Source organism: Podarcis erhardii (assembly GCF_964252035.2).
Source record: "Podarcis erhardii genome assembly, chromosome: 9".
NCBI classification, from domain to species: domain Eukaryota; kingdom Metazoa; phylum Chordata; class Lepidosauria; order Squamata; family Lacertidae; genus Podarcis; species Podarcis erhardii.
Window position 1 is genome coordinate 78,249,804 of NC_138512.1, and position 25,833 is coordinate 78,275,636.

General features: G+C 44.9%; 2 protein-coding genes across 5 annotated transcripts in view; one reads left to right on the forward strand and one right to left on the reverse strand.

Moving 5' to 3' along the window:
* Positions 1–1,879: 1,879 nt before the first annotated feature.
* LOC309350344 (C-type lectin domain family 4 member K-like) lies at positions 1,880–20,706 on the forward strand. Of its 3 annotated transcripts, none has more exons than XM_081877363.1 (8): positions 1,880–2,049; positions 5,488–5,561; positions 8,962–9,060; positions 9,479–9,577; positions 13,691–13,777; positions 15,891–16,042; positions 17,678–17,815; positions 20,202–20,331. In XM_081877363.1, exons 2-7 carry the CDS (start codon positions 5,531–5,533, stop codon positions 17,789–17,791), a joined length of 582 nt encoding a protein of 193 aa, XP_081733489.1. In that variant the 5' UTR covers positions 1,880–2,049; positions 5,488–5,530; the 3' UTR covers positions 17,792–17,815; positions 20,202–20,331. The 3 variants fall into 3 exon arrangements, with proteins under 3 accessions (XP_081733489.1, XP_081733487.1, XP_081733488.1); XM_081877361.1 differs by having other exon boundaries at positions 1,896–2,049; positions 17,706–17,815; positions 20,202–20,706; XM_081877362.1 differs by lacking the exons at positions 1,880–2,049; positions 5,488–5,561 and adding an exon at positions 11,635–11,782 and having other exon boundaries at positions 9,043–9,060; positions 17,706–17,815; positions 20,202–20,706.
* A 4,557-nt stretch (positions 20,707–25,263) lies between these two features.
* The window catches only part of LOC309350314 (uncharacterized protein), an 80,500-nt gene continuing 79,930 nt past the window's right edge, over positions 25,264–25,833 (reverse strand). For both annotated transcript variants that reach the window (XM_081877235.1, XM_081877234.1), the window contains exon 7: positions 25,264–25,551. In XM_081877235.1, coding sequence (XP_081733361.1) covers positions 25,386–25,551 — 166 coding nt within the window. In that variant the 3' untranslated portion in view covers positions 25,264–25,385. The remainder of the gene's footprint in view (positions 25,552–25,833) is intronic.

Sequence of the window (25,833 nt, forward strand, 5' to 3'; positions counted from 1 at the left end):
GATAGGTAGCCGTGTTGGTCTGCCATAGTCAAAACAAAAAAAATTCCTTCCAGTAGCACCTTAAAGACCAACTAAGTCAGTTCTTGGTATATCCTGAGATATATCCTGAGATAAAGTGAGGGTGGATAAGTCAGCAAGCCTGACTTTCAGTGTTGTACTGTTGCTAGGCAACCCAGTGCACCTGACATCCGATCTCTAAACAAGATATCAAGATCCAAACAAGCAATTTCACTCCTTTTTCCAATTACACCTTCTTTGCTTAACTTCTTTGAATGTCTGGATTAGTCCCATAGTGTTCTCCTGTCCTTAAGAGTTCTTTTGGTCCATCTCCTGTCTGTCTTCCCCTCTTCCCTTCTGTGGTTTCCACCATTTTGTGCTTTAAAAAATGTAAAAAAAATATCCTCTTGTGTATTCCTCCCTATCATCTTGAATATGACTGAGTATGGGGGTGTTAGTGTGAGCCCAGCAGGGCCGTGGAGTTCCAGAGAAGCTCACTTAAGTGTGATCAGGCCAGGGATTTCCCACTTCTCTCACACAGAGCGGGGGACACTTCGTTTTCTATACAAAAAAGTTTCAGAAGGTAGGTAGGAGGCTTCCTCCTCCTGACTCGGAATCAAGTCTACTTTCACGTCCAGTGAGGGTGAGGCTGTTGGCTTTCACACACCGTTGGAAGGATGTCAGCTCAGACAGCTAGGTGATGGAGACAGTAAGACAGGGATGTGCTCTAGAGTTTGCATCTCATCCTTGAGACGTTTTTGTCCCAACACCTTGTTCCTAGGTTCTGGAGAAGCACCAGAATTTTTGGTGGCTAAAAATCATCTCTTGGAAATGTGTGCGTGTGTGTGTGTGAAGTGAGAGCTGGACCATAAAGAAGGCTGATCGCCGAAGAATTGATGCTTTTGAATTATGGTGCTGGCGGAGACTCTTGAGAGTCCCATGGATTGCAAGAAGATCAAACCTCTCCATTCTGAAGGAAATCAGCCCTGAGTGCTCACTGGAAGGACAGATCCTGAAGCTGAAGCTCCAAGACTTTGGCCACCTTAGGAGAAGAGAAGACTCCCTGGAAAAGACCCTGATGTTGGGAAAGATGGAGGGCACAAGGAGAAGGGGACAACAGAGGACGAGATGGTTGGACAGTGTTCTCGAAGCTACCAGAATGAGTTTGACCAAACTGCGGGAGGCAGTGGAAGACAGGAGTGCCTGGCGTGCTCTGGTCCATGGGGTCACGAAGAGTCGGACACGACTAAATGACTAAACAACAACAAATACACACACACACACACATATTCTTTATATAATTAATTTTACAACATACCAAAACTAGAAAAAGAAAAACTTGGAAAGCAAACAATTTATCATATATATTTTATTTCGGCTCCCCTCCCCCGTCTTTCTGCAGTTCCTTGCTTTTATAATATTTTACTGCATCATCTATTGGAAAACAGAACCATCAAACCAGTTGATCATTCACAGAGGAAGTAAGGGGTCTATTCGATATTCAAAATATTCACTCCAGAATGACATCCAAATGATCTTTCTGTTAGGCAATATTTTCCCAATCTTCCAGCCCAGGTACAAGGCTTCTAGCAAATATGTAAACTAAATATTTCCCCAGAAGAAGAAGAAGATTTTGGATTTGATATCCTGCTTTATCACTACCCTAAGAAGTCTCAAAGCGGCTAACATTCCCCTTTCCCTTCCTTCCCCACAACAAACACTCCCAGTGAGGCTGGGAGACTTCAGAGAAGTGTGACTAGCCCAAGGTCACCCAGCAGCTGCATGTGGACAAGCGGGGAATCAAACCCGGTTCACCAGATTACGAGTCCACCACTCTTAACCACTACACCACGCTGGCTCCCGGACTTTCTGCTCTATGTGGAATGCTGATTGGCTGGCTGCCAGTCCCAGTTAGGGTGCAGCAGAAGCTGAATGGGAAGAGTTCTAGAATGTTTTGCATCAAAGTAGGAGGTGGTTGGAGCTGTTGAAGGAAGGAACATCTGTCTGCAGGAAGAAGCTGAGGCCGAGAGATCAGCTGATGGGAGCACCACGGTATCCAAATAGGGGCAGAATTGGGTGGGGGATGTTATTCGTATGAAACTGCCCTGTACTTAAGGATGGGTGGATTAGTCGCTTTCTCATCCATGTCACTTTCACATGTGTTTCATATGTGTTTATTCATAAGTCCATTCCATCCCATTTCTATGCTGAGGTGTGAATTTCAACAAGAAAGAAAATTCGGTAGAAAAATTGTATTCAAATATGAGTTTTAAACACAAAATAAGTATTTAGATATATATTTTATTTTGGCGCACACCTTTCTGAGTGTATTTATCACAAAGTACACAGGTTGTGTGTTTTTTAAAAAATGCATTTGTATTTATTTTGAGCCAAGGACTATATCACAAAATTTGGAAAAGTGAAAAACCTAAATGATAATTACATTTCGAGCTGCTTATTTGTTCAGGAGGTGCAAATTAGGTCAGTCTGCTTAAGAAGGCAGACAGAACAAAATTCTCTGTCCCTCTTTTCACTGAGTCAGAGAAGTCCCTGCCTTGCCCAGTGCTGCGTCATCTGACACTGTCACCCACACTTCAAAATCTCAGGCATTGCTTTGCTGCTACTGGAGATCCCAGAGGCTTTCTGGGTGCAAATTCTCTGTCAACTATGCGCCACAAAACTCCAGCCACCCTATCATACAAAGCAGGAGGAGCATAACAATGAATGCTATGAGTGCTCCTTAAGTACTCCATTCGTCTTAATGTAGCCTTCATCAACCAGGTCTGTTGCAGGTGGTTTTGGATTACAATTCCCATCAGCCCCTGCCAAAATAGCCATTAGGAGAATGCCAGGTTTGTGAAGGATGTCTTTGAGCTACAGTTTAAGCAGCCTACAAACGTATTTATGTATGCTACAACAGCGGCAAGAGTCTTGTTAGCACAAGGATGGAAGAATGAGGAAGTCCTGACGAAAGAACAATGGCAAGCAAAACTGATGGGCTATGTGGAGTTGGCAAAGTTGACATATAAACTGTGTGAGGACAATTGTGGAGACTTCCGGGTTGGCGCCATCGTTGAATGGCGGAGTTCCTCCGACTGGAGGAACGGGCTCTGTGAAAATTGGGTCTTCCCACCGCAGCGAAGGTGGGGACCCGCTAGAAACCCCAGGCGGAGGAGCCTGGGGACGTGGGGTTCGGCAGAGCACCAAGAGCGCCTCCCCTACTCGCCGGGAAACCCTTTTTGGGGGCTCCGGAGTGAAGTGGGGTGAGCAGCGTGGTGCAAACGAACCGACTGCTACTTTCATGGAGGGAAGCCGCATAGCCATCGACGGAGAGCGCCGGCTTTTTCCTGATGACATTTGGACTCTAAACAAGTACCCGTGAGTAAAAACGGAGGATTGGATTAAGAAAAAAAATTTTTTTGAATTAGGTACGAAGCGGGAAGGTATAAAAATGAAGTCTGCCTCCCGTTTTTTGTAAACAGACTGAAGCAAAGATTGTACAAACTAATTAGCCTTGAATTTGATTCAAAGATTGAAATTTCCGGCACTTATGACCATTAAAACCCCCTTGACGGCAGGAGGAAAGGGGGTAAAAGAACTTTGACTATCTAATCCTGCAGATAGAAAGTAAAGGAATAAATTTCCATTGCCCCCAACCTGGGGACGGGACGTCAGGACAGATTCTTTGAAGGAAACGGACTTGGACAGATAGAAATAAAAGAGAAACAAATAGACTTTAATGTCGCTTTCTGCTTGTGCTTGTTGCAAGGAAACAAAGTATTGGAAAATTGAAAGTAAATTCTCCTTTGTTTGATACATTTTAAAGATGGAGGTTAACAGAAGTTTTGCCCTCTAGAGGGAGTTTGTTAGTTTCTTTGTTGCAGTTCACAAAGAGACATAACAGCTGTGGAAATCAGCGTGAGACCAGATATCTGACCTTGACTAAAAATGAGCAGGAAGGAAGTTTTTCTTGCTGCCCTTGTTAAAGTGGATGCTATGCTGCAGCAGCTGCAGGAGGATATGAACTTGGTAGATGAGAAACTGGATGCCATGACTGCTGTAGCTAGAAAGTATGGATTGACAGGAGAAGAAGAGAGTGAAACCTTACAACAATTGACCCAGGAAACTGACTTAAAGCAAACCCAAGGGCAGTGGGAGATGGAAGAGATTGTTAATATACCTCAAAAGTTACAAAATGAGAGATCTATTGTCGTTGAATCCAAAGGGTGTCTGCAAACTTCTGGAGTTAAGGGGATTCTTAGCTCTAGTGGGACTGTGAAACAAGAGAATAAGTAATTTTGGAGCAACTACCGTTTGGAATACAAATTCAACAATGGGGAGTGGAACTGGGGGGAATGGAACAACCTGATAAATGAAAATGGAGACTATGACTGTATGGAACTTCCCAGAGATCCACTCCCCAAAGAGAAGGGGAAGAAAGTATGAAAGACTTCAACAAGGGACAAGAAAGCATCGTATCACAACCAGGAGCAAGAAAATCTGCAGAGGTGGCATGGAAGTGACTTGAGAGCCTCAGACATTAGAACACCGGACTGAAAATTAAGATTAAAGGGAAGAAAGGACGGACGCAACCCGAAACCAGGAAGAAAGGGACGATGGACAAAACTAGAAGAGAACTTTCTTTTATATATTTGGCTATTTCTGAGTAACATTGGTGAAATAATAGACTGTGGCGGAAAGGAAATAATTGGCTTTAGTAGAAAGATTCGAAGATAATAAGTATAAATATAATTTAAAGTCTAAATTTAAAGGTATATGGTTCTGAAAGTAAAGATAAAGTTAAAGGTAATATTGATAAATTTGAAATAGATTGTTAAGATAAATTATTCTTTTTTTGATAAATATGGGAAGAATTTGCTGAAACAATGATTAAATTGGAATACAAAAAAGGGAGGTATGAGGAGGTCTAAGACACAAGATAATGAAATGAAGTTATTTTGAATCTTGTATACATTTCTCTCTTTTTCTTTTTTCTTTTGCCTTTTTTCTGTTTTTGTTTGTTTATGCTTTAAATGTTTTTGTATCTTGAAAATTTGAATAAATATTATTTTTAAAAAAAGAGAGAGAGAGAAGGACAATTGTGATTTCAAGGAAGAATAGGAAATATTTACAAACTATTTTAAAAGACCACAAAAGGATTTGGACTTCTTGGCATGTTTTGAATAAACATCCACAAATTCATTAGTAGAACATATGACAGATAAGGCAATGATATGTACAATTTTATAGCATGCAGAGAATAATATGTATAAACAAATCAGAGAGAGGAGGTGAGGGAAGTCTTTGGAGGGTGGGAATGGGAGGGAAGGGGAAAATGGGAAAATGTAATTGGATATATTGATTTATAAATTGATTTGCTAAAAGTGATGATGATGATGATGATGATAATAATAATAATAATAATAATAATAATAATAATAATAATAATAATTTTTTTAAAAAAACAAAGTCCATTATATATTTCCATAGAGAACAATCCAGGTGGAGAAGCCAGTGAAAATGAGTAGGCAAAATGAAGAGTGGCAGTAGTCTCCCATCAGGAGGTTAGTTGTTTCTAATTTTATTTTCAGTTCACAGGAAAACAAACCATATTTTTATATTTGGAGCAAGGCCCAGGGGCCTCCGTACTGTCCGCTTTCCTTGCTTACTTCTCTTTAACTGGAGAGGGGATGTGAGAGACACAGCTACTCCCAGTTTGGGCTTCTTTCCCCATTTAAGAATTAGGGGTGGGGAGAAACTCAGCTCCGTTCACATTTAAAGGTGTACTTACCTGATTCTCCTTCCCAGAACAACATGCAAACTGAAACAGAGCCATACTCTGAAACTCACACTTCTCCAAAATTTGCAAGTGTTTGTCCAGCCAAGCAATGTTTATTTAAAAACACACACACACAAATTAGCAGTAGGTGTGCATAAAAATGCATGCATTGATAAAAGTAACATACCAAAAAACCTTTAGAGTAAGGAAATTCCTTTGCAAATGTGTAGATTAGGCAAATTGCAATAAAATATGTGCATATTAAGAGAAATTCGCACTAAAACACTGGCGAATTTTCATTAGAATGTGTTTTTTAAAAAAATAATAATCACAATCTAGTCTGGAAATGTGGAGAACTGAATTAAGGATTGGAAAAAATGAGAAATTGATATCTTTGCCCATCCCCAATGAGCAAAAAATCTTACCTGGTCTTCTGCAAGCCCTCTGCTTCCTCTTTCTTTTTCATCCCTGCCCCCTCTCACACGCTGCTTACTATGGCTTACTACAGGGGTCAGCAAACTTTTTCAGCAGGGGCCTGGTCCACTGCCCCTCAGACCTTGTGGGGGGCAGGACTATATTGGGGGGGTGAACGAATTCCTATGCCCCACAAATAACCCAGAGATGCATTTTTAATAACAGCACACATTCTACTCATGTAAAAACACACAGATTCCCAGACCGTCCGCGGGCAGGATTTTGAAGGCGATTGGGCTGGATACGGCCCCCGGGCCTAAGTTTTCCAACCCATGGCTTAGTTCTTGGTCTCTAAAAGCTCAGAGAAGTAGCCACGTATTGACTTGGTGTATAAATGTCAACAACAAAAGTGCCAGAAAAATTTCAGTGGGTAGAAAATTCCAAAAATGGGGCATCATGGCTGAAAAGTTCCATTAGCGAATCACTGCCAAATATATAGATCCAGGCCTAAGTTCCAGGCAGGAACATGAAGAGAAAGAAGAACTCCTCCAAGTGTTTAAGAAATTCAGTAATTTATACATCTGTAGAATTCAGATGAAAATGTCTAGTTAAAATCAGTGGGACTCTGCCTATCTTTCTGAATATAAGCCTTTATATTTTGCAGTGCTTAGCAAGGTTTTGTTGTTGTTGTGTCTGTACCCTACATGGAGCAAGTTAGGTGTTATTGACTATTGCCTTCTATTGATCATCATGTTTATTTTATACTGACATTGTTGATTTACAGGGGGGAAAGGCTTGGTGAAACAAGAAGCCAAGGCTGGTCCCACCCTGTCAGCATCGCCATTGAGCCAGTGTCACCAACTGGACTCATCCACTTCAGCCCCGACAGGGCTAGGCGAGCTGGGTAGCACTTCCAGAGACCACCTTCTGCACAGGTCAAAGTGCTGTGGACTCACAGCTTAGAGTTGTGAGCACCGGATTCACTTCCACAAGACGATTGTTGCACAGCAGAGTATAGCAGAGTACTGCAGAGCATAAACGACTCGGAGAGCATCTCTGTAGAATATCTTCTTTATTCTATCTACAACTATAATACACAACTATGTACAGAGCTATATGAGGTCTAAGCAAAATGAATGCTGAACTGCACTGAGTGTCTGCACCTGCTCTTAGCAGCAACCTTATCTCTACACACGATCTCTCTCTAACACTCAGTCTCTCTCTCTCCGAGTCACTGACTGACTGACTGATTCTTTGATGTGGTGCTGGAGCAGAATAAGTAGAGAGCAGAACACCGCCCCCTCCTCTCTGGAAAATCACCAGATTCATCAGGAGATTCTTGGATATGGGAGGGGTAAAATCTCCTCACACCCAACTCACAAGCTGAGGTGATTCCCTCAGGTGGTGGAATCCACGAAGGCAGCAGATCCAACCTCTAAGGATCCAGCCTGTGTTATGACCAATAGGTCCTTTTAATCTGTTTAGGTGTTTAGCATAAATGAGACCAGTAGTACACTCTAGGAAAGCGCAAGTAAACCTCAGACAACCAGCATTGGATTTTCTCTGTAACATTGCTTTATTGATTAATAAGCATGACAAGACAGGAACATGCACTCAATCACACATACATCCATACATCTCCCCTACTCACCACTCTACACTGGATTGATCAGACCCAGTAAGAGACATGAGTGACCAGACGACAGCTGTCAATGTCTGGCACACAACTGAGGCTGTAAGGCTTTGCCATTTATACACCTTGGTCTTCCGTTACACAACTCCTTACTCCTTGTTCTTGGCATGGTTTTGGCATCTCACATCCTTGTCCTTAGCATCATCTTACAACTCTTATCTTATCTGAACGTTGTGTAAAGTTGTACAGCCCACCTCCAAGCCTCCGTCTGTGTACCGTTCCCGGCACACACTGTTTTTGCGAAAACATTGTGATGTTTTCCACATTCCATTAGTGCTTCTGCAACACAGTTCGTGACCAGTTCAAAGGCATTGCATCCATTTTGTGATGTTCTTCAGCCATCTTTTTGGCCCATGCAAACTATACCATTCACTACACCTGCTGGTGCTGCAGTGGCAGCAATGATGGCAGGGTGTATTGAAGGATCTCAACCATAACCTGTTGAAGGATCTCAACCATAACCTGTTGAATATTGCAGAGCATATGCAGACTGTCCAGAAGCAGTCGGTTGCTAGCTGGCAGGATGAAGCAGGAACAAGACACTGCTACTAGTAACTTGGTTACTTATAGGTTTATTATTTACAGCAGACTCACAAGTTACTATATACAGGATACAGACACGGATCTTAACTCTCTCTGAACAAACTCCAACTAACTCTCAGAACAACACTGACCAACCAACCACTAACCAACAGGAAGGTCATGTGTCATCATGCCTATGTGAGTGACCTCGTCCAATAGCAGAGTTGTAGCCAAGGTCCCATATCTCTAGGCAGAATAACTCCCTCTGCTCAGTCTTCCTTAATTGCTTCTGTGGGAAGCTGCATCAGATAGGCAAAAATCCCAACAGGGTGCTCCTTGGAAGACAGAGGGAAGATTTGTGACAAGCCCATGGTTATCAAGTTATCAAGCTTTCAGTCCACTGCAGGTTTATTGAGCAGCAGCTTTCAAAGCTTTTGTGCTTTAGGTGCTGCTGGCTACAGCCAGAATATATGAACAAGCTTGTCCACTGGGATGATGCCAGGATGCTTTCTATGGGTGGTCCAAGGACAATTTTCGTTCCTTTTTTTCCTTCCAGAGACACTGCCTGATGAGGAGGAATCTTACTATGGTGAATGGGCTGTTGGGTTCCTGTGTGTCCTCATGCTTTCTATCTCAACTGTGCTGCTTGTTCTGTGTAAGTTCCTACTCTTCTAGCAAAGAAAGCTCATCAGATGTGATAAGGATAGCCTTCCTTCAGTATGAAGAACCCTTTCAAAAAGAGGGGAGGCACAACCCGACCTCCATTAAGTCCTTGTACTCCCCATTGATTTGATTCAATCTATGTGGGGGGAAAACCCCACCAACTAAGCTCTGCGCAAAGAGGTAGCTGATGCCCCAAGTATAGATTGTATAGATTTCCACATGCGCTCCAGTGCACTGTCTCCTTTCGTATGGCATCGCCTGTTCCAGGGCTGAGCAATGGCATTAGAAATTGAGTCCTTGTGACCATGGTAGAGGGAGGCAGGTGTGTGCTATGCTCAGAATGACCATCTCACTAGGTATAAGCATGTTGTGTCTAAACAGCACTCTTTTTCTACCTTCCTTGGTATTAGATTATTTGGAATCACAAGAAGTAGCAGTAAAGATCAATGCTATGCAGAGGATTCGGGAATTCATGGTCAGTCGAAATCAGTCCTTTGAACACATGAATGGTAAGTAATGAGTTGCAGTGTTGATGCTCAAGTCCTTTTCCTCTCTCCCATGCTGGGTCATCATCCCACACCTGAAGCAGGGCTTACAGTCATGTAAAGAGGGAGTGTTTTATTGTCCACCTGTCTTCCAATGCCTCTTCTCTAAGACTACCCTTCTATTCCATTCACAATATCCAGCAGTTGTGTAACCCCATATGGAACCCAAGATTCCCCCTTCAGTTTTGGAGGGCAGTTAGGAGCAGGCCATTTTCCTCACTTGCTCCACAGGCAGGGCTATCAAATGACTTTGGGCTCAGTACCTTTAAATGCCAGTCTATAGTTAGAGGCCAATTCGTTCCATTTCCTTTGCAAAACCCTCCCATTAACCTATATATACAAACGAACAACAGAAATGTAAATGGCAGCCAAACTCTGCATTGCCAGCCAGAGACAGCACAGGTTAACGTCAGACTTTCTTCCTCTTGTTATTGGAGCTGTCCAAGGTCCTACAACTCCACCCAGACCAAGACAGAATGTAACTTGTGAGGCTCTGTCTGTTGCGTGGCAAGTTTCCTCCCCCAGTTGAAATGAAGACACAGAGACGTTGCTTTAAGGTTAATGGGCGTGAAAGGCCACAACTTTATTGATTACGGAATTGAAGGTATTGGCCTTAGGCATTGGCTTCTATCGACTACCCGGCATGGTGACCGGGAAGGGTTGAACACACCGCAGGAGTCCTGTTGAAGTACACCAACTAGGATCCCACGGGTGTCACCGCTCGGGGGCGTGCCGGAGGCTCTACCTCTCCAGGCTTCGGACAAGGCCACGCCCCCCTGGGAGTCCTCTACCGGACTACCCCTTCTCATTGGGGGAAGGTGATGGTGCTCCCTTCCCCCCCTCCTTTTTCCTATAATTTGCCCCATGCCAATGCCTAACCGCCACAAGAGCAAGGCTCGCCGCCAATACCTTCAGGCCCGTAACCAACCCCTAATCCCTGCTATGATGTCCCCCAACCAAATGTCATTTCCCGCATCTGAAAGATGCACGCCATCCCATCTGTAGAGGGCCTCATTGTTGTACTGGATGCCTGGGTGGCCAATGACGCACCCGCCCAGATCCGCCACTCTACGTGCCACGGCCCGCTCCAAGACCTTTCTTGCTTTATTGATTCCAGCCGGGCTCACACAATCTCTCCATGTCCTCCTCTCAAGCAGCGAGGACCACAAGATGGAAACGCTTGGATAAGTCGCCACAAAATCTGTCAAATCATCAAAAATGCTCCATCTCAAAACCCTCCCATTAACCTATATATACAAACGAACAACAGAAATGTAAATGGCAGCCAAACTCTGCATTGCCAGCCAGAGACAGCACAGGTTAACGTCAGACTTTCTTCCTCTTGTTATTGGAGCTGTCCAAGGTCCTACAACTCCACCCAGACCAAGACAGAATGTAACTTGTGAGGCTCTGTCTGTTGTCTGAATTGGACAGCTCTCCAGGGCGGGTGTACAGTCATACCTCGGGTTACAGACGCTTCAGGTTGTGCGTTTTCAAGTTGTGCACTGCGCCAAACCTGGAAGTACCGGAATGGGTTACTTCCAGGTTTCGGCGCTCACGCATGCGCAGGAACACTAAATCACACTGTGCACATGCGCAAAAGTGCTGAATCACAACCCACGCGTGTGCAGACGCGGCGCTGCGGGTTGCGAACATGCCTCTTGCATGGATCACATTCACAACCCGAGCATCCACTGTACATTATACTGCTTTGCCATTTTTTTAAACATGCTGTTCCTAGATTACTCCAAGCAGGGAAGACTGGGTTTCCCATGGATGTTAATTCTCTTCAGTAGATGAATCACCCAAGAATTGTCTCCCTGCCACAGTACAAGAGGTTAGGGTTAGGGTTGACTTCAGGAGCCAATTATTAGGATAGTTTAAGGTTTGGGGGGTGACCTTCTGTCTAATCTTCTTCAGGCAGGGGTTAGTTATATGCCCACTTATTTGTGTTTACGGGAACAGAAGGTAATGGTTTCTTGAACTACAAGAAATATTCCATAATGCCTTTTTTCATTCAGCTGCATTGTGTCCTGAAACCAGGGGAGAGTTTTCCTACTGGTTCGGACCAAGCCCAAAGTCATTTGCATAGCCCTGCTTCTGAGGAAAGTGGGAGGAGCAAGCCATTCCTGGTTAACTTCCATCTATTGAAGAGAAAGGAAGTTCGCAGTAAGTCCAACGTACCTTTTTGCCAAAGAATCTGATAAAGTTTAGTCCTGAGGAATTGCAGCAGAAGTTCACTAGCTGATTCCCCTTTCTTTGGTCCAAACTTCTCACACAGAGCATTGCAATGTGCTCTATGTGAGGCTGCCCTTGAAAGAAAGGGGCCCAAAATGTAGTGGCCAGGGTACTGGGTAGGGTTCATCTTAGATCTTATATAGCCCATTTTTAATTATTGCTGGCTTTTAAAAATGGGGCATGAAGGGAAGTGTGTGTTTGTATAAGGAAGGGCTAGAATTTCTACTAGAGATAATGGACGCAGGTATAGCAAGAGAAGATCAGAAAATATTCCTCTATGCCACAGGAGCGGCAAGGATCCTAATTGCTAAAAACTGGAAAAAAAATTGTGCCAACAAAAATGGAATGGCAAGACAAACTGTTAGAGTATATTGAACTGGCTAGATTAACAGAAGCAATTAGAGACCACACTAGACAAGAATTTCAAAAAGCACGGGGAAAATGCAGAGAAAACTTCACAAAACAGTGCCCTAAAATTCATACCTGGACTTGTTTCGATTAATGTCTACAGGAGACTTTGTGGATATTTAAGTTATAATTAGAAAAATCTTAATAATTATTCATAAAGGAAACAGCTTATAAGAAGTAAATAAGAATGCCAGAAACAGTATAAAGGAAGTCTTTTATTTGGTTGTTTGTATTGTTGTATATTATGCTTGTTGTTTGTTATGTTCATGTCTGATGGGGATGGATTTCTGTGTTGGGGGGGTTGTGTTATGTTGTAAATAAAATTTCCGACAAAAATTTATTTTTTAAAAATAGAATTGCTAATAATAAGAAGAAGAAAGTTTGGATTTGATAATAATAAACAGTTTAAACTTCAATTCAGTGATGCATTTATTTATACTTTTTCTCTCTTACTTGGGAGGAAATCCCATTGCATCTGGAAGATCTATAGCAGGGGTTGTCAACCTGGTCCCTACCGCCCCACTAGTGGGCATTTCAGGATTCTAGGTGGGTGGTAGGGGGTTCTACGGCACAAGCTGAATCCTCCTTCCATCGAGCGCTGGTGGGCAGTAAGGAAATTTTACCATCAAGAAAGATGCATTAGTGGGTGGTAGGTATAAAAAGGTTGACTACCCCTGATCTATAGGATCATAGCTGTAGTCACTGCAAGGTGATCTCCAGGGTTTGGGGGCAGAGTTGGAGGGGTGAAAGCTTCACCAAGTAGAGTTGCAGGTGGGGGACTAGGGATAGATATAACTAACATGTATGTGCCATGTCCATAAGAGCAATTTCCCACACACAATCTTGGGGGTTGAGACAAAGGGATACTGATATAATGGCATAGTCTAACCAGGATCCCTCCCTCTTGGTGATCCCTGCTGCAGAGAATCAGGACTGCTCCTATCAGCATAACCCTGGGATCTGCTTCTTGTCTTATGCCAGAGCGCAACAGAATGTAACGCAATTACCATAATTTTCTGATCCTAAGGTGATATTATTTCCGTAGAAATAATTGGCTAAAACTGTGTGTCTTCTTATACATGGAAAGCTGAGGGGTGATGGGCGATTTGGCGCGTATTTGGTTGCTGAGGCAAGGCCTGCTGATGATTGGCTGTAGCTGCAGCAATTGGGCATTTGATTTGTGGCGTGTGTGCCATCTGCTGTGGTTTCAGTGAGTGTGCAGGTGGGCATCCCACCCCCAAAAAAACTCAACAACTCTGGGCAGTCTCCCCCTCCAAAATTTTATTTTTTGTCCCCAAAAATATGGGTCGTCTTATACATGGGGGCGTGTTATACCCGGAAAAATACGGTAGTGTGTGTGTGTGTGTGTGTGTGTGTGTGTGTGTGTGTGTGTTTGAGATCTCCCTGACTTGATCCACTACAACTCTTTAGATTCGGCAATACTCAATGAAGCTCAGAAGTTACTGCAGGAAGTGGTCAAGATAGATTCTAAAATTTTTGAATTACAGCTATCAATTGGTAAGTTACTCCATGCGACTGTGATGCAAACAAATCAGAGCACAAGGAGAACCTCACCCAGCTGAATCTGTACCTCCTGAAAGTCCCACAGTCTCTGAACATGGTGGTGGCCCCTCTTTGCATCTGGCCCCTCTTGAGCCTCTACCATGTCCCTTCCCATGTAGTCCAAGACACATGGAGCAAAACTCCCATTAGCCTCAGCCAGCACAGGAGCTTACCAGGCTGGGAAAGGGTGCCCTATTAAATAAATAAATAAATTTTATTTATATCCTGCCCGCCCCCCGGCCAAAGCTGGGCTCAGAGTGGCTAACATCATACAAGTAAGACAATGCCTAAAAACAAGCAATCCCACAATTAATTCAAATGAATTAAAATTAAAACTGGACAAGTGGCAATCTTCAGGTTAAAACTGAAGGTGGTTACCAACTGTTTCCACTGATATTATAAGTACCTGTGAGCGGGCTGGGAACCTCCTTTGTGCTTGTTCTTATACAAGGAGAAAATGAGTCAGACTGAACCCTGACCAAAGGCCTGGCAGAACAGCTCCGTCTTGCAGGCCCTGCAAAAAGATGTCAAGGCCAGTCTGATCTCTCTGTGGCCCAGAATCTTTAAGATGTTGTTATTTGCAGACCATAAGGTCCTCTGTGGGGCATACCAGGAGAGGCGATCCCGTAGATACGAGGGTCCTAGGCCATATAGGGCTTTAAAGGTTAAAACCAGCACCTTAAACTTGATCCTGTATTCCACCGGGAGCCAGTGCAGCTGGTATAGCACTGGGTGAATGTGATCCTGTGGCGAGGACCCGCTGGAGTTTCTGGGTCATTTTCAAGGGCAGCCCCACGTAGAATGAGTTAAAATAATCAAGCCTGGAGATGACCACCGCATGGATCACAGTGGCTAGGTCAGGGCGAGAGAGATAAGGGACCAACTGCTTAGCTTGGCGGAGATGAAAAAATGCCACCTTTCTAATAGCTGTAACCTGCACCTCCATAGAAAGGGAGGCGTCAAAGATTACACCCAAACTCCTGAGGGAAGGCGCCGGAACTAATTGTGCCCCCACAAGGGGTGGGATTTGGCCCCCCAACCCCATATCATCTCGACCCAGCCAAAGGTCCTCTGTCTTCGAAGGATTTAACTTTAACTGGCTCCCACGTAACTATCCCGTCACAGCTTCCAAACTAAAAAGTTACACTGGGCAAGAGCTAGCGGATGCAATGGAGGCTGAGAAATAAGACTTCTTCGCAGCCTTCACTGCCATCTCAGAGGTTTTCATAAACGCCCTATAAGATGTTCTTGTGGCTCCATCGCGGGCACCCTGCCATACTCGCTCTAGCCATCTGAGGTCCCGCTTCATTTTCCGGAGCTCCTTGGTAAACCAGGGGGCCTGGTCTCTGTGGGGTCTCAGAGGACGCCTAGGTGTGATCTCATCAATGGCCGCCAAGCTCAGTCAATGAGTCGCCAGGGGGAGCAGGGTCCTGCAAGCCCTGACAGAATCCATCAGGGTCCATAAGCCTCCACGGGTGAGCCCAAATAGTCTCGCCACCTAAGGAGGGTGGGGGCGGTAAGTCATTCCTGGCTTTCAGGGCGTAGTGGCACCTCCATCGAGGGGGACATGATCACATCTACGCCTGCACAAAAGATCAAATCCAGCGTGAGGCCTGCTTGATGTGTGGGGCCCAAAACAAACTGGGAGAGCCCTAGAACCTCAAGCTGGTTGTGAGATTCAAAGATGATAATGTTGCTCCTCTTCCTCACCAGCTCTAACAACTGGTGCAGGATAGGAGCCAACTTCCGGGGGCTAAGGTCCCTTTGCCCCCTCCCAACTGTGTCTGTTACAGTGTTTCCTAATTAGATGTAAACAATAAATCTATAATGTTTTGACCAGGTTTGATTCCCTGTTTTGAGACATCACAAATGTTCTTGGGAACGTACTGGAATGTTGCAGGGTTGGATTACGTCAAAACTCTGTCTTGTATCATATTGGCACTTAATGAAATACATGTACTTCTGAGATGCATATTAAAATCTGCAGAGATCTAAAAGCTGGTTCCTAATGTCCGCCCTTCTTGTTCTCGGTGGGTTCCTTTTATGATCCGGCCACGTTGGCTCAAAGACGCCTTCATTGAAAGGATATCCACTGGATGGAAGCAACATGATGGCCACCTCTATTACCTCGACGCTTTTGAAACATCATTTTTTTATGCCCGAAGGGCATGTAAAAACAGAAATGCTACTTTGACTCCCATCACCACTGCTAGCGAGGAGGTAAGCCGAACAATGGGATGCTAGAAGGCAAATGCATTCATAACACAACCTGATTTTACAACCTGATCCTTCGAGTGAAGTGGGGGGCCCAAAACACCCTTCCATGTCGCTGAGGAGGACCATAGAGGGGGGACCAACTGGACAAACAGATAAGCACAGTGTGTAGGGGCACCCTCTGAATGGTACTATTTGACAGAAGCCAAGCACATTTATCTTTTGTGCTTTTATGATGCCTTAGCATGGTGGTGCTTTACTTCGAAGGCACCTTGTTTTGATCTTTCATATTTGATTTTACAGATATAAATTTATAACAAAACCAAATACATATCCATATAGAGATTTCTCTGAATCTCGAGACTTCCCCCATCCCCTTCATGGGTCTTATTGTGAACGTTTTCAACTGCATATTATTTCCTAGTCTATATTTTATATCTATCCATATTGTCCATAGTATTTGTTACACTGCAAGCGAGATTAAAATCCTGCTAATGGTCTCCTAAATAAATCCTGCAGGGTCTCCTAAATAAATTCTAAATTTTTCCCATTCTTTCTTTTCTTAGTTCCTGAGCTTTCCGGTCAGTTTTGCCATTTCAACGTAGTCTTGGTTTGCTATTCTTCTCTGATAGAGACTCTTTCTTCTTTCCATCTCTGGGCTAGTAGCATCCATGCTGCTGTTGTCGCATACATGAAAAGTCTTTTCTGTTCCTTTGGGATGTTGGTACCTACAATTCCTAATAAGAAGGCTTCTGGGTTGTTGTTCTTTACAAAAGTTATTTTGAACTTTTTTCCCCAGTTCATTGTATATCATTTCCCAGAAAGCCTTTATTGCCTTACTTCAGGCATGTCCAACAGGTAGATCATGATCACTGGATGTCTGCAGTAGATCACTGGTAGATCATTGGCTCCCCCCCCCCCAAAGAAGCTGAACAACTGTGGCTCCCCTTAAAAAAGCTCAATCTCCTCCTTGAAAAAACTCAACAACTTTGACCTGAACCCCCAAAAAGGGGGTAGATCACTGCCAGTTCTTAACTCTGTGAGTAGATTGCAGTCTCTTGGGAGATGGCCACCCTTGCCTTACTTGAAAGCCACCTTGCATGTGGAGATGCGCCACTCAAGACACACAGCCCCTTCCCTGCAACCTGAAGTGGTACAATCTGGGAAATGCTCCCTGTCACACGTCAGCATGGATGGTTGGTTTCTCAGAAAGATGCTGAAGTAGAATAACCAATGTGGTGCTTCTGCCCCAGCAAATCCGCTCCACTTCCCTGCGGGGAGGAGTTGCGGTGGACCACACAGCCACCCACTCTCCTCCAGGGGCGGGGAACGAAGTCCCGCTTTGCCCAGGGGATCCCGGTCATGTCATTGACCAGCCAGCTAATCCAGCAGCTGGTGGGGGCGTGGCTGGGAACATTTAAAATCAGGCGCGAGCCAGAGTGCTTCCTCTTGGCTCGTTTCTTCAAACTCCCTCCCTCCCTTGTTTTACAGGTTTTTCTTCAGTGGCCTTGCTATGGACCTAGGTTGGTCACCGTTGAATGGCTGTGTTTTGGTTGATGTGTTGTATCAGAAACTGCGAATCAGATTGATTTGGCTTTAAATGTGAACTCAGTTGAATTTCCCCCTTACCCCTTATTCCAGGTGAAGACACTCTATTTCTGTCTTGCAGACTTTTGTGGAATCACTGTCCAAGGCATCCAAACAAAGTGTATGGATTGGACTCATAAAAGATGGCAAAAGCTGGAAGTGGATTGATGGTAAGACGCCATTCAAAACCAGGTGGGTCCATGAGAAAGCTTCTCTGCAGCCTTTTCTTGTATAGACTTTCTCAAAAATAATGTTAATAAGAGCTCTTCCAGGCTGTCACTATTTTCGGGTGGCATTCAACTGACAAATTCAGGTTGTGCAATTCAACCTGTTTCCCCTCAAAATGGACTTCTGTGATAAGGAAAGTGTTTGATAACGCTTGCTTGCGGTAACATAGAATCATAGAATTGTAGAGTTGGAAAGGACCCTGAGGGTCATCTATTCCAACCCCCTAACATCCCTGACAGGTGGCCATCCAGCCTCTGCTTAACCCCTCCAAGGAAGTTGACAATCTCCCAAGGGAGACCGTTCCACTGTTGAACAGCTCTTACTTCCAGAAAGTTCTTCCTGATGTTGAGCTGCAACATAGGCGCCGACTCCATGGGGCCTGAGGGGGCCCGAGCCCCCTCAAAAATTCGTTTGGGGGGGCTCTGCCCCCCCCAATAATTTAAGAAAATTATTACCGTAAATTTCGCTCTATAACACGCAGATTTTTTCTCCTAAAAAGTAAGGGGAAATGTCTGTGCGTGTTATTGAGCGAATGTGTGGTCCCCGGAGCTGACTCGCCGGAGCGCAGGGGCAAAAATAGGCAAAAATCAGGCAAAAATAAGATCGGGCGGGCGGGCGGAGGGAAGGCGGAAGCTGCTGCTTTCCTGCATTCTGCCTCAGGGTCTTACTGCCCACCCGCTTCTGTTGCTGCGTTTGCTCAAACTCAACAAAGAGCAGGGAATCCCCTGCCCTCCTGGCAAGCAGAGGGTTAAGGAAAGGATCGAGTCCTTCCTTCTAATTCTTTCCTAGTCACACTGCGTGCAGGCTCCAGCCCACCACCTCCTCATCTCCGTGCTCTAGGGACTCGCAGGCAGCCGAAAAAACATGCAGATGGGAGAGAGAGAGAGAGGGCTGGCTTGGGGGGATGGGGACTTTTGCCTTCCTTTCCTCCCCCCCACCCCGTTAAACTCCTCCCCTGCATTCTTAGCCAGCTGCTTCTCCGCACACCCCTCTTGTGCTTCTTGTCCCTTCTGTGTTTTTCCTTCCCTCCCCATTTAAAACGTGGTGACAAAGCACGGATCCACATGGATCCTCAGGATTTTTGCATTGGGTCACCCCAAATTCACCATCAGATCACATTACATGTCCATGGCTACATCTTGCACCAAAAAAATCACGCACCCACTGTGGCCTGGGGCCACAGTGGTGCAAAAACGTGGTTACAAAGCACGGATCCACATGGATCCTCAGGATTTTTGCATTGGGTCACCCCAAATTCACCATTAGATCACATAGCATGTTCATGGCTACATCTTGCACCAAAAAAATCACGCACCCACTGTTGCCTAGGGTCACAGTGGTGCAAAAACGTGGTTACAAAGCATGGATCCACATGGATCCTCAGGATTTTTGCATTGGGCTACTCCAAACTCACTGTCAGATATTAAAAATCTTTATAAAATAGAGAATTAAATACATACAGAATGTTAAATTTTCAGTTTCGAAATATTAGTACTAGTTTAGTACTGTATTTCTATATTACTATAGTACTGTATTAGTTATTTTCAAATACTTAAATATTTTTAGGGTGTAAGACCCAATTAAAGCCCGTTATTTACATACAGTATTACAGTATTTACATACAGTATTAGGCATACTGTATTAACTTTATTAACTGTATTAAAGCATTAACTTTGAGATATTATTTTTATTTAATGAACCCTCAGCCTTATTCAAAGTAAGCTTAAATTAGCTATTTCACTTATTAATCAAAGTGCTATTACTGTGCGACAGCAATATTTTATGTTTTATTCTTTTAATGATAGTTTAGGATTTATTTAAATATCATTTCAGTCTTTTCAGAGCTATATATTCACTGCTCTGTAATAGTCTATAAGCATAATTGTTACTGTAAATTAAATTAGCTTTTTACGAAAATACTGTGCGTGTTTATGTTTTGTTTCTTTTTTCAAAGCCAAAAAGTGTTTCAGGCTTGTCAAGTTTCCCGGAGTGTGGAGTTATAGAGAGTCGAGTTTTCGGGGTTCTAATGTTGATCATATGACTCTAAAATACTTTTAAAAAACTTTAAAACTCACTAATTTTCATCTAAAATTTAGAAAACTTCCCGGGGCAGGACCCCGGTATGGGCCCCCCCCCCCAATATTTTTTATAAGTCGGCGCCCCTGAGCTGCAATCTCTTGTAACTTGAATCCATTGGTTCAAATTCAAATTCTCAAACCATCTACTTAGTGTGAGAAGTCTGCTTCTACTTTAGTGCTAAGAGTCTGCACACTGCACAGAGCTTTTTTTTTTTTCCATAGCAAAAGTAGAGCGCCATTCTGGATTGATTTGTATTGCCTCGTCTTTTCAGCTTTTGGGAGCCAGGTCAGCCAGACTCGTGGGGTCCCTTAAGGGAAGATTGTGTTGAAATTCGAATGAATTGTGCAACCCCAGGAAACTGTTGGAACAATGTTAACTGCGATGAGAGAAAAGCTGCAGTTTGCAGGGTGAGTCCAGATGAAAGGTGGATGACATAAGTCTTAAGTGATGGTCTCCCTGATCTACAGGCAAAAGAAAAAAAAATGGACAGGGCGCCATTTCACTGCAAAAGTCAGCTTACCACCTTATGAAAACGGTGCGTGAAAAAACTCCACTCCTAGTTAATCCTGCTTCCTCAAGGCCGGAAAAATAGAACTTATTTTGAATCCCACAGAGATGGACACCAAAAAATAATGCATGAATTACTTCAGTCATATCCCACTCTCCGTGGCAACAAATCAGTGCAGAGTGAGTATTCATGAACATTCCCCTTCCCTGGATTTTGGCTTTTCCTTCAGATCTGGAGAATCCACGCATTAAAAGTTGTGAAAAATCAATGCTTTGTTGTTGGCATTGATTATAGCAGCCCTACGGGGGCTGAACAAAATACAGTGGTACCTCAGGTTACATACGCTTCAGGTTACATACGCTTCAGGTTACAGACTCCGCTAACCCAGAAATAATACCTCGGGTTAAGAACTTTGCTTCAGGATGAGAAAGAAATCGTGCGGCGGCAGCAGGAGGCCCCATTAGGTAAAGTGGTACCTCATCTTAAGAACAGTTTCAGGTTAAGAACGGACCTCGGGAACGAATTAAGTACTTAACCTGAGGTACCACTGTATCCCACAGTTGCTATAGGTCCTGATTGTGGGGCCAAGTACTGAAGTGAAGGGAACCACGTCAGCCAAGGAGGTTTAAGAAAGAATGAGGGCAGAGCCAGGCTGCTCTTCCAAATATCCAAGACAGGGCATAGGTCTGAGGCCACAGGTTGCCTAGAGAGCTAGTTAGCAGGGAGTGTTCTTGTGTATTACTTGCAATTAGGATCTGATGTAGCCGAGTGCTTCACCAATAACGAATTAAAGAACCAGTTGCTTCTCCTCGTTCATTCGGGTGTGTTTGGGACAGGCAGTGTCAGGGCTTGGGCCTGGCGTAGGTCAGCAACAAAAAGCAATAAATCATCCAAGGCCGATGAAGTTAAATCTTTATTCAAAGAAACAAACCACAGCTCAGGCCCAGTGGTTTCAGCAACTGAAGGTCCCCAACTTCCCACCCCTCTAGGGCTCCTCCTCTCCTGGGTTTTCCCCACGCAGTCTCAAACTGCATCTGCGCACAACTAATCTCCGTTCCGCTCTTTTCATATTTCTCTGCACATTCTCATAAGCCAGGAGGGAGGGTAGCTGGTCACAGCAGGAGGTGGAGACTCCCTGGATTCTTCAGCAGCCCCTTGGCCGCCCTTCTCTCCAGCCTCTGCTTCGGCCTCAGAGTCTGGACTGCAGTCTGCCACCACCTCTTCCTGCTTTGTTGCCCTTCCAGCTTCCACGCCTCCTCTCCCCAGTCTTCTCCCTCTGACCGCTCATCGTCAACCCAACACCAATCCCCTGGCTCTGAGCCTTCTTCCCCTGATGGTTTCCTGACGGATGCCTCCTATCACTTTTCTGCATCCGACCAGTCCACAACAGGCAGGAGAGGCCATGCTCCATCCCTGCTGCCATAGCTGAAAATGAGAAGCTAGTTTTAGAGCATGGGTAGGCATACTAAGGCCTGGGGGCCAGATCCGGCCCTATTGCCTTCTAAATCCTGCCCACAGACAGCCCAGGAACCAGTGTGTGTTTACATGAGTAGAACGTGTCCTTTTATTTAAAATGCATCGCTGGGTTATTTGTGGAGCCTGCCTGGTGTTTTTACATGAGTAGAATGTGTGCTTTTATTTCAAATGCATCTCTGGGTTATTTGTGGGGCATAGGAATTCATTTTTATTTTTATTTTCAAAATACAGTCCAGCCCCCCACAAGATCTGAGGGACAGTGGACCGGCCCCCTGCTGAAAAAATTTGCTGACCCCTGATTTAGTGTGCGTGTCTGTGTATAGTTGTTATATATTCTGTGCTTCCATCCTGCACCCTACACAACTGCCCCATGCCCCAGTCCCATTCATTGGAGCTGTCAAGTGAGTGCATATGGACCCAAGTGATTCCAGCACCCATTCCTTCCATCTTTGTGTAGCATCTCCAGCCAGTGCCTACAGACTCTGCTTCATGTCCAATCACTGCATATCCTACAACTTTTCATACCACAAACATTCCAGAGTGTGTGTGTGTTGCCCTGTGTTTGCTGTGCTTTATTGCTGTTGAAATAGCAAACAACAACAACAACAACAACAACAATTGCCCAGGGTGGGTTACGAAAAACTTAAAATTGAGAATTAAAAACAGTTAAAACAGATTGCAGTCACAAGAATAGGATGAAGCCTGAAAGCACACACCTCATGAGTCAAAAAGGTAAAGGTAAAGGGACCCCTGACCATTAGGTCCAGTCGTGACCGACTCTGGGGTTGCGGCGCTCATCTGGAGCCAGCGTACAGCTTCCGGGTCATGTGGCCAGCATGACTAAGCCGCTTCTGGCGAACCAGAGCAGCACACGGAAACGCTGTTTACCTTCCCGCTGGAGTGGTACCTATTTATCTACTTGCACTTGGGTGTGCTTTAGAACTGCTAGGTTGGCAGGAACAGGGACCGAGCAACGGGAGCTAGCCCCATCACGGGGATTCGAACCGCCAACCTTCTGATCAGAAAGTCCTAGGCTCTGTGGTTTAACCCACAGTCAAAGACCAGGGTAAAAACGTGCATCTGTAGTCCCTCCAGACAGCAATAATATAATATTTTTGAGGAAGGATCCCTGCACTGCTAATGAGGGAGACTAAAACCACCACTATTGCACTTTCTTTGTGTCAATAACATGTTGCATAATGCACTTGCCTGAAAACGCTGACCTGGAGGGGCCCTTACACTCTGAAAAGCGGAATAACACCAAGGTTCGATCCCCATATGGAATGGCTGCATATTACTGCATTTCAGGGGCTGGACTAGATGACCCTTAGGGGTCAACTCTGCAACTCTGATTCTGATTACTGAAACCAATTTATTGCCAAGTGTTGGCTTGAGCAGAGAAATGGGCCAGGTTTAGATAGATGCATTTTCCAAGGATGTTTTCATTTGCTCTCGTGGCCAGCTGTTCAAACCGTTTTAAACTGGCCCCATCGCTTTATGGTTCCTCTGTTTTTAGATGTCATGCAGGTGCCTTAGAAAAGACATTCATCCAAGACAAGATGTGGGAAAGGGGAGGCCTCTCTTAAGAAGGGGCTTTGCTACCTGAATATAAGCACTTACAAATAATATATTGGGTTGTAGTCCGCTAAGTCCTACTGAGAGTAGATACATTGAAATGAATGAAACTGCCAGTCATGTCCATTAACTTCAATGCACCGAATCTGAATAGGAGTAGCATTGTTTTAAATCCTCTGCTCAATTAACTCAGACAACCTTTTCGTCTAATCTGACGGTTGCGTTCAAAGTGGCTTACAGCCCAAATATCCATGCCTGACCCTTTCTTACCACGTGTGCCTGAGTTAGAGAAACCACCATCGGAAGAGAGTATCCACGTTTTGCCGTTCTGCACCTGAAGGGCAAACACTTCTTTCCCTGGTACATCTCTGCATGAACAACAGCAGCTGTTAAAAATGTTCCCAAGGCAGTGCTTGGGAACTTCATGCTACAATTGCTAGGATGCTGTAACTTGGTCCCTTTCTCCCCTGGGAAAATGACTGGCAGATGTGATGGAGGAAATTAAAATTCCCCTTTTCTGACCACATAAAATCCTCTAAAATAGAGCTCCTGTATGCTCTGTCCAGGATGTGGGTTTCCTTCCTTTAGGACAAGTATGAGTGACCTGTGACCCTCCAGATGTTGGAGGGCTACAACTCACAGCAGCCCCAGCCAGCATGGGCAACGGTCAGAGATGGTGGCAGCTTCCATGAAGGTTTTGAAGCGGAGGTTGGGTGGCCATCAGTCACAGATTCTTTACCTGTGATTCCTGTGTTGCAAGGATTTGGACTAAATGACTCTTAGGGTCCCTTCCAACTCTACAATTCTATGATTCTGCAATTCTGTGCAGTGCAGCAACATCTGGAAAGCCACAAGTTCCCACCCATGTATTAGAGCTCTGCCAAAGGCAGAGGGCTCGTCTGCACTTCCACTTGTCCAGTGCATGAACGTTTTTGCTTCCGATTCCTTTCCTACAGCCTTGCAGGGATTGTTTGAAAAAGAAGGGGAAGGGACCATAGCTCAGTGGTGAAGCACATGATATTGCAAAAGCAATCAAATCTAAAAGTGTGGGAGCAGATTTCTGTTTCTTAAAGTGGTGGGAGACCTTAGGCCCAGGGACCACATGTGGCCCTCAAGCCTTCTCTACCTGGCCCTTGGAATCCTTTATTCTCCTACTTTGTATCCCCAGTTTTTCATTGGCTGGAATGTGCATCAATTTCTGGTGCATGTGCCCAGAAGGAAGGGGCACAGAGGGTCAACAGAACCCACTGAACCTTGCCTCCAATGCTGCCAGGTGCCACGCACAAGGCTTGGAGGATTCCTGGAGCCCGCATACCAGCTTAGCCCTGGCCACCCATACAGAGAGGAACCTGACGGGCCAATGCAGCCCTTGGCAGGCAAATCCCACCCCCTCCGATGATGGCCAGTCAGACATTCAGCGAGAGGGCTGGGGATGCGGTGGGCAGAGCAGGACAGGGGATCCCTGCATGGGGGCACCTGGTCATAGCCCCTAAAATTATTCACCCAGGGCTGTGGTCCCCCGGCCCCCACCACACTATGCCCCTGACCCAGGCTACGTCTGGAGGGAGCAAACTCAACACATCTGCTGAATGTTGCCCTTCTCCAGAGCTCTGCCTTGCCAACAGAGTAGACCCAACCAGCCTTCCTGGGGAGGAAAATTGCAACCCTTCCTCAACACCCATCACTCAGGGCACAGATATCCACAATCAGCTGATAATAGCACACATACTCCGATCTCTCTTGGCGTCAGGCAACTGAAGGAATGGTCCTTGAATGAGATAGACTTTTCTTGTTCGCTCTTGTTCATTCTGTGGCTGAGCAGACTTCCCATGAAGTGAAATGAAACACGTTCCATCTTCACTCCAGTGTGGCTCCAGGCAACGGGTTTGTCAAATTTTACAATTCTCCCGTATCTAGGCTCTCCTTACAAACCCAACTGTGAAGTTCGTGGCAGTTACACTCGCTCCAATTTTTTTCTCTAGATGAAGGAATAATGGAAGCACAATCTTCCTCTGAGTCTCCATAGTTCTCCCAGCTGTTGGGATTGCCAGCAGACCAGTACCTGGGGGTGCAGGAGGGCTTGTATTATAAAATCGGAAAAAAGAGGCTGAGCCTAACAAAGCTATGTCCAGATTTTCCTGGACACGTCCTCTTTTTCATGGTTAATTTTCTTGTCCAGGTGGATTTTTAAAATTTTGCAAATCCATGTTTTTGGTTTTCATCCCCCCCCCCCCCCAAGTTCAGCCAAAGCATTGCAACTGGCAACCCAACTGAGCGCTAGGCGTGGCTTCCACAAACTGACCAATCACATTGTAGGTAGCTCAGATCTGGAACACGACTGGTG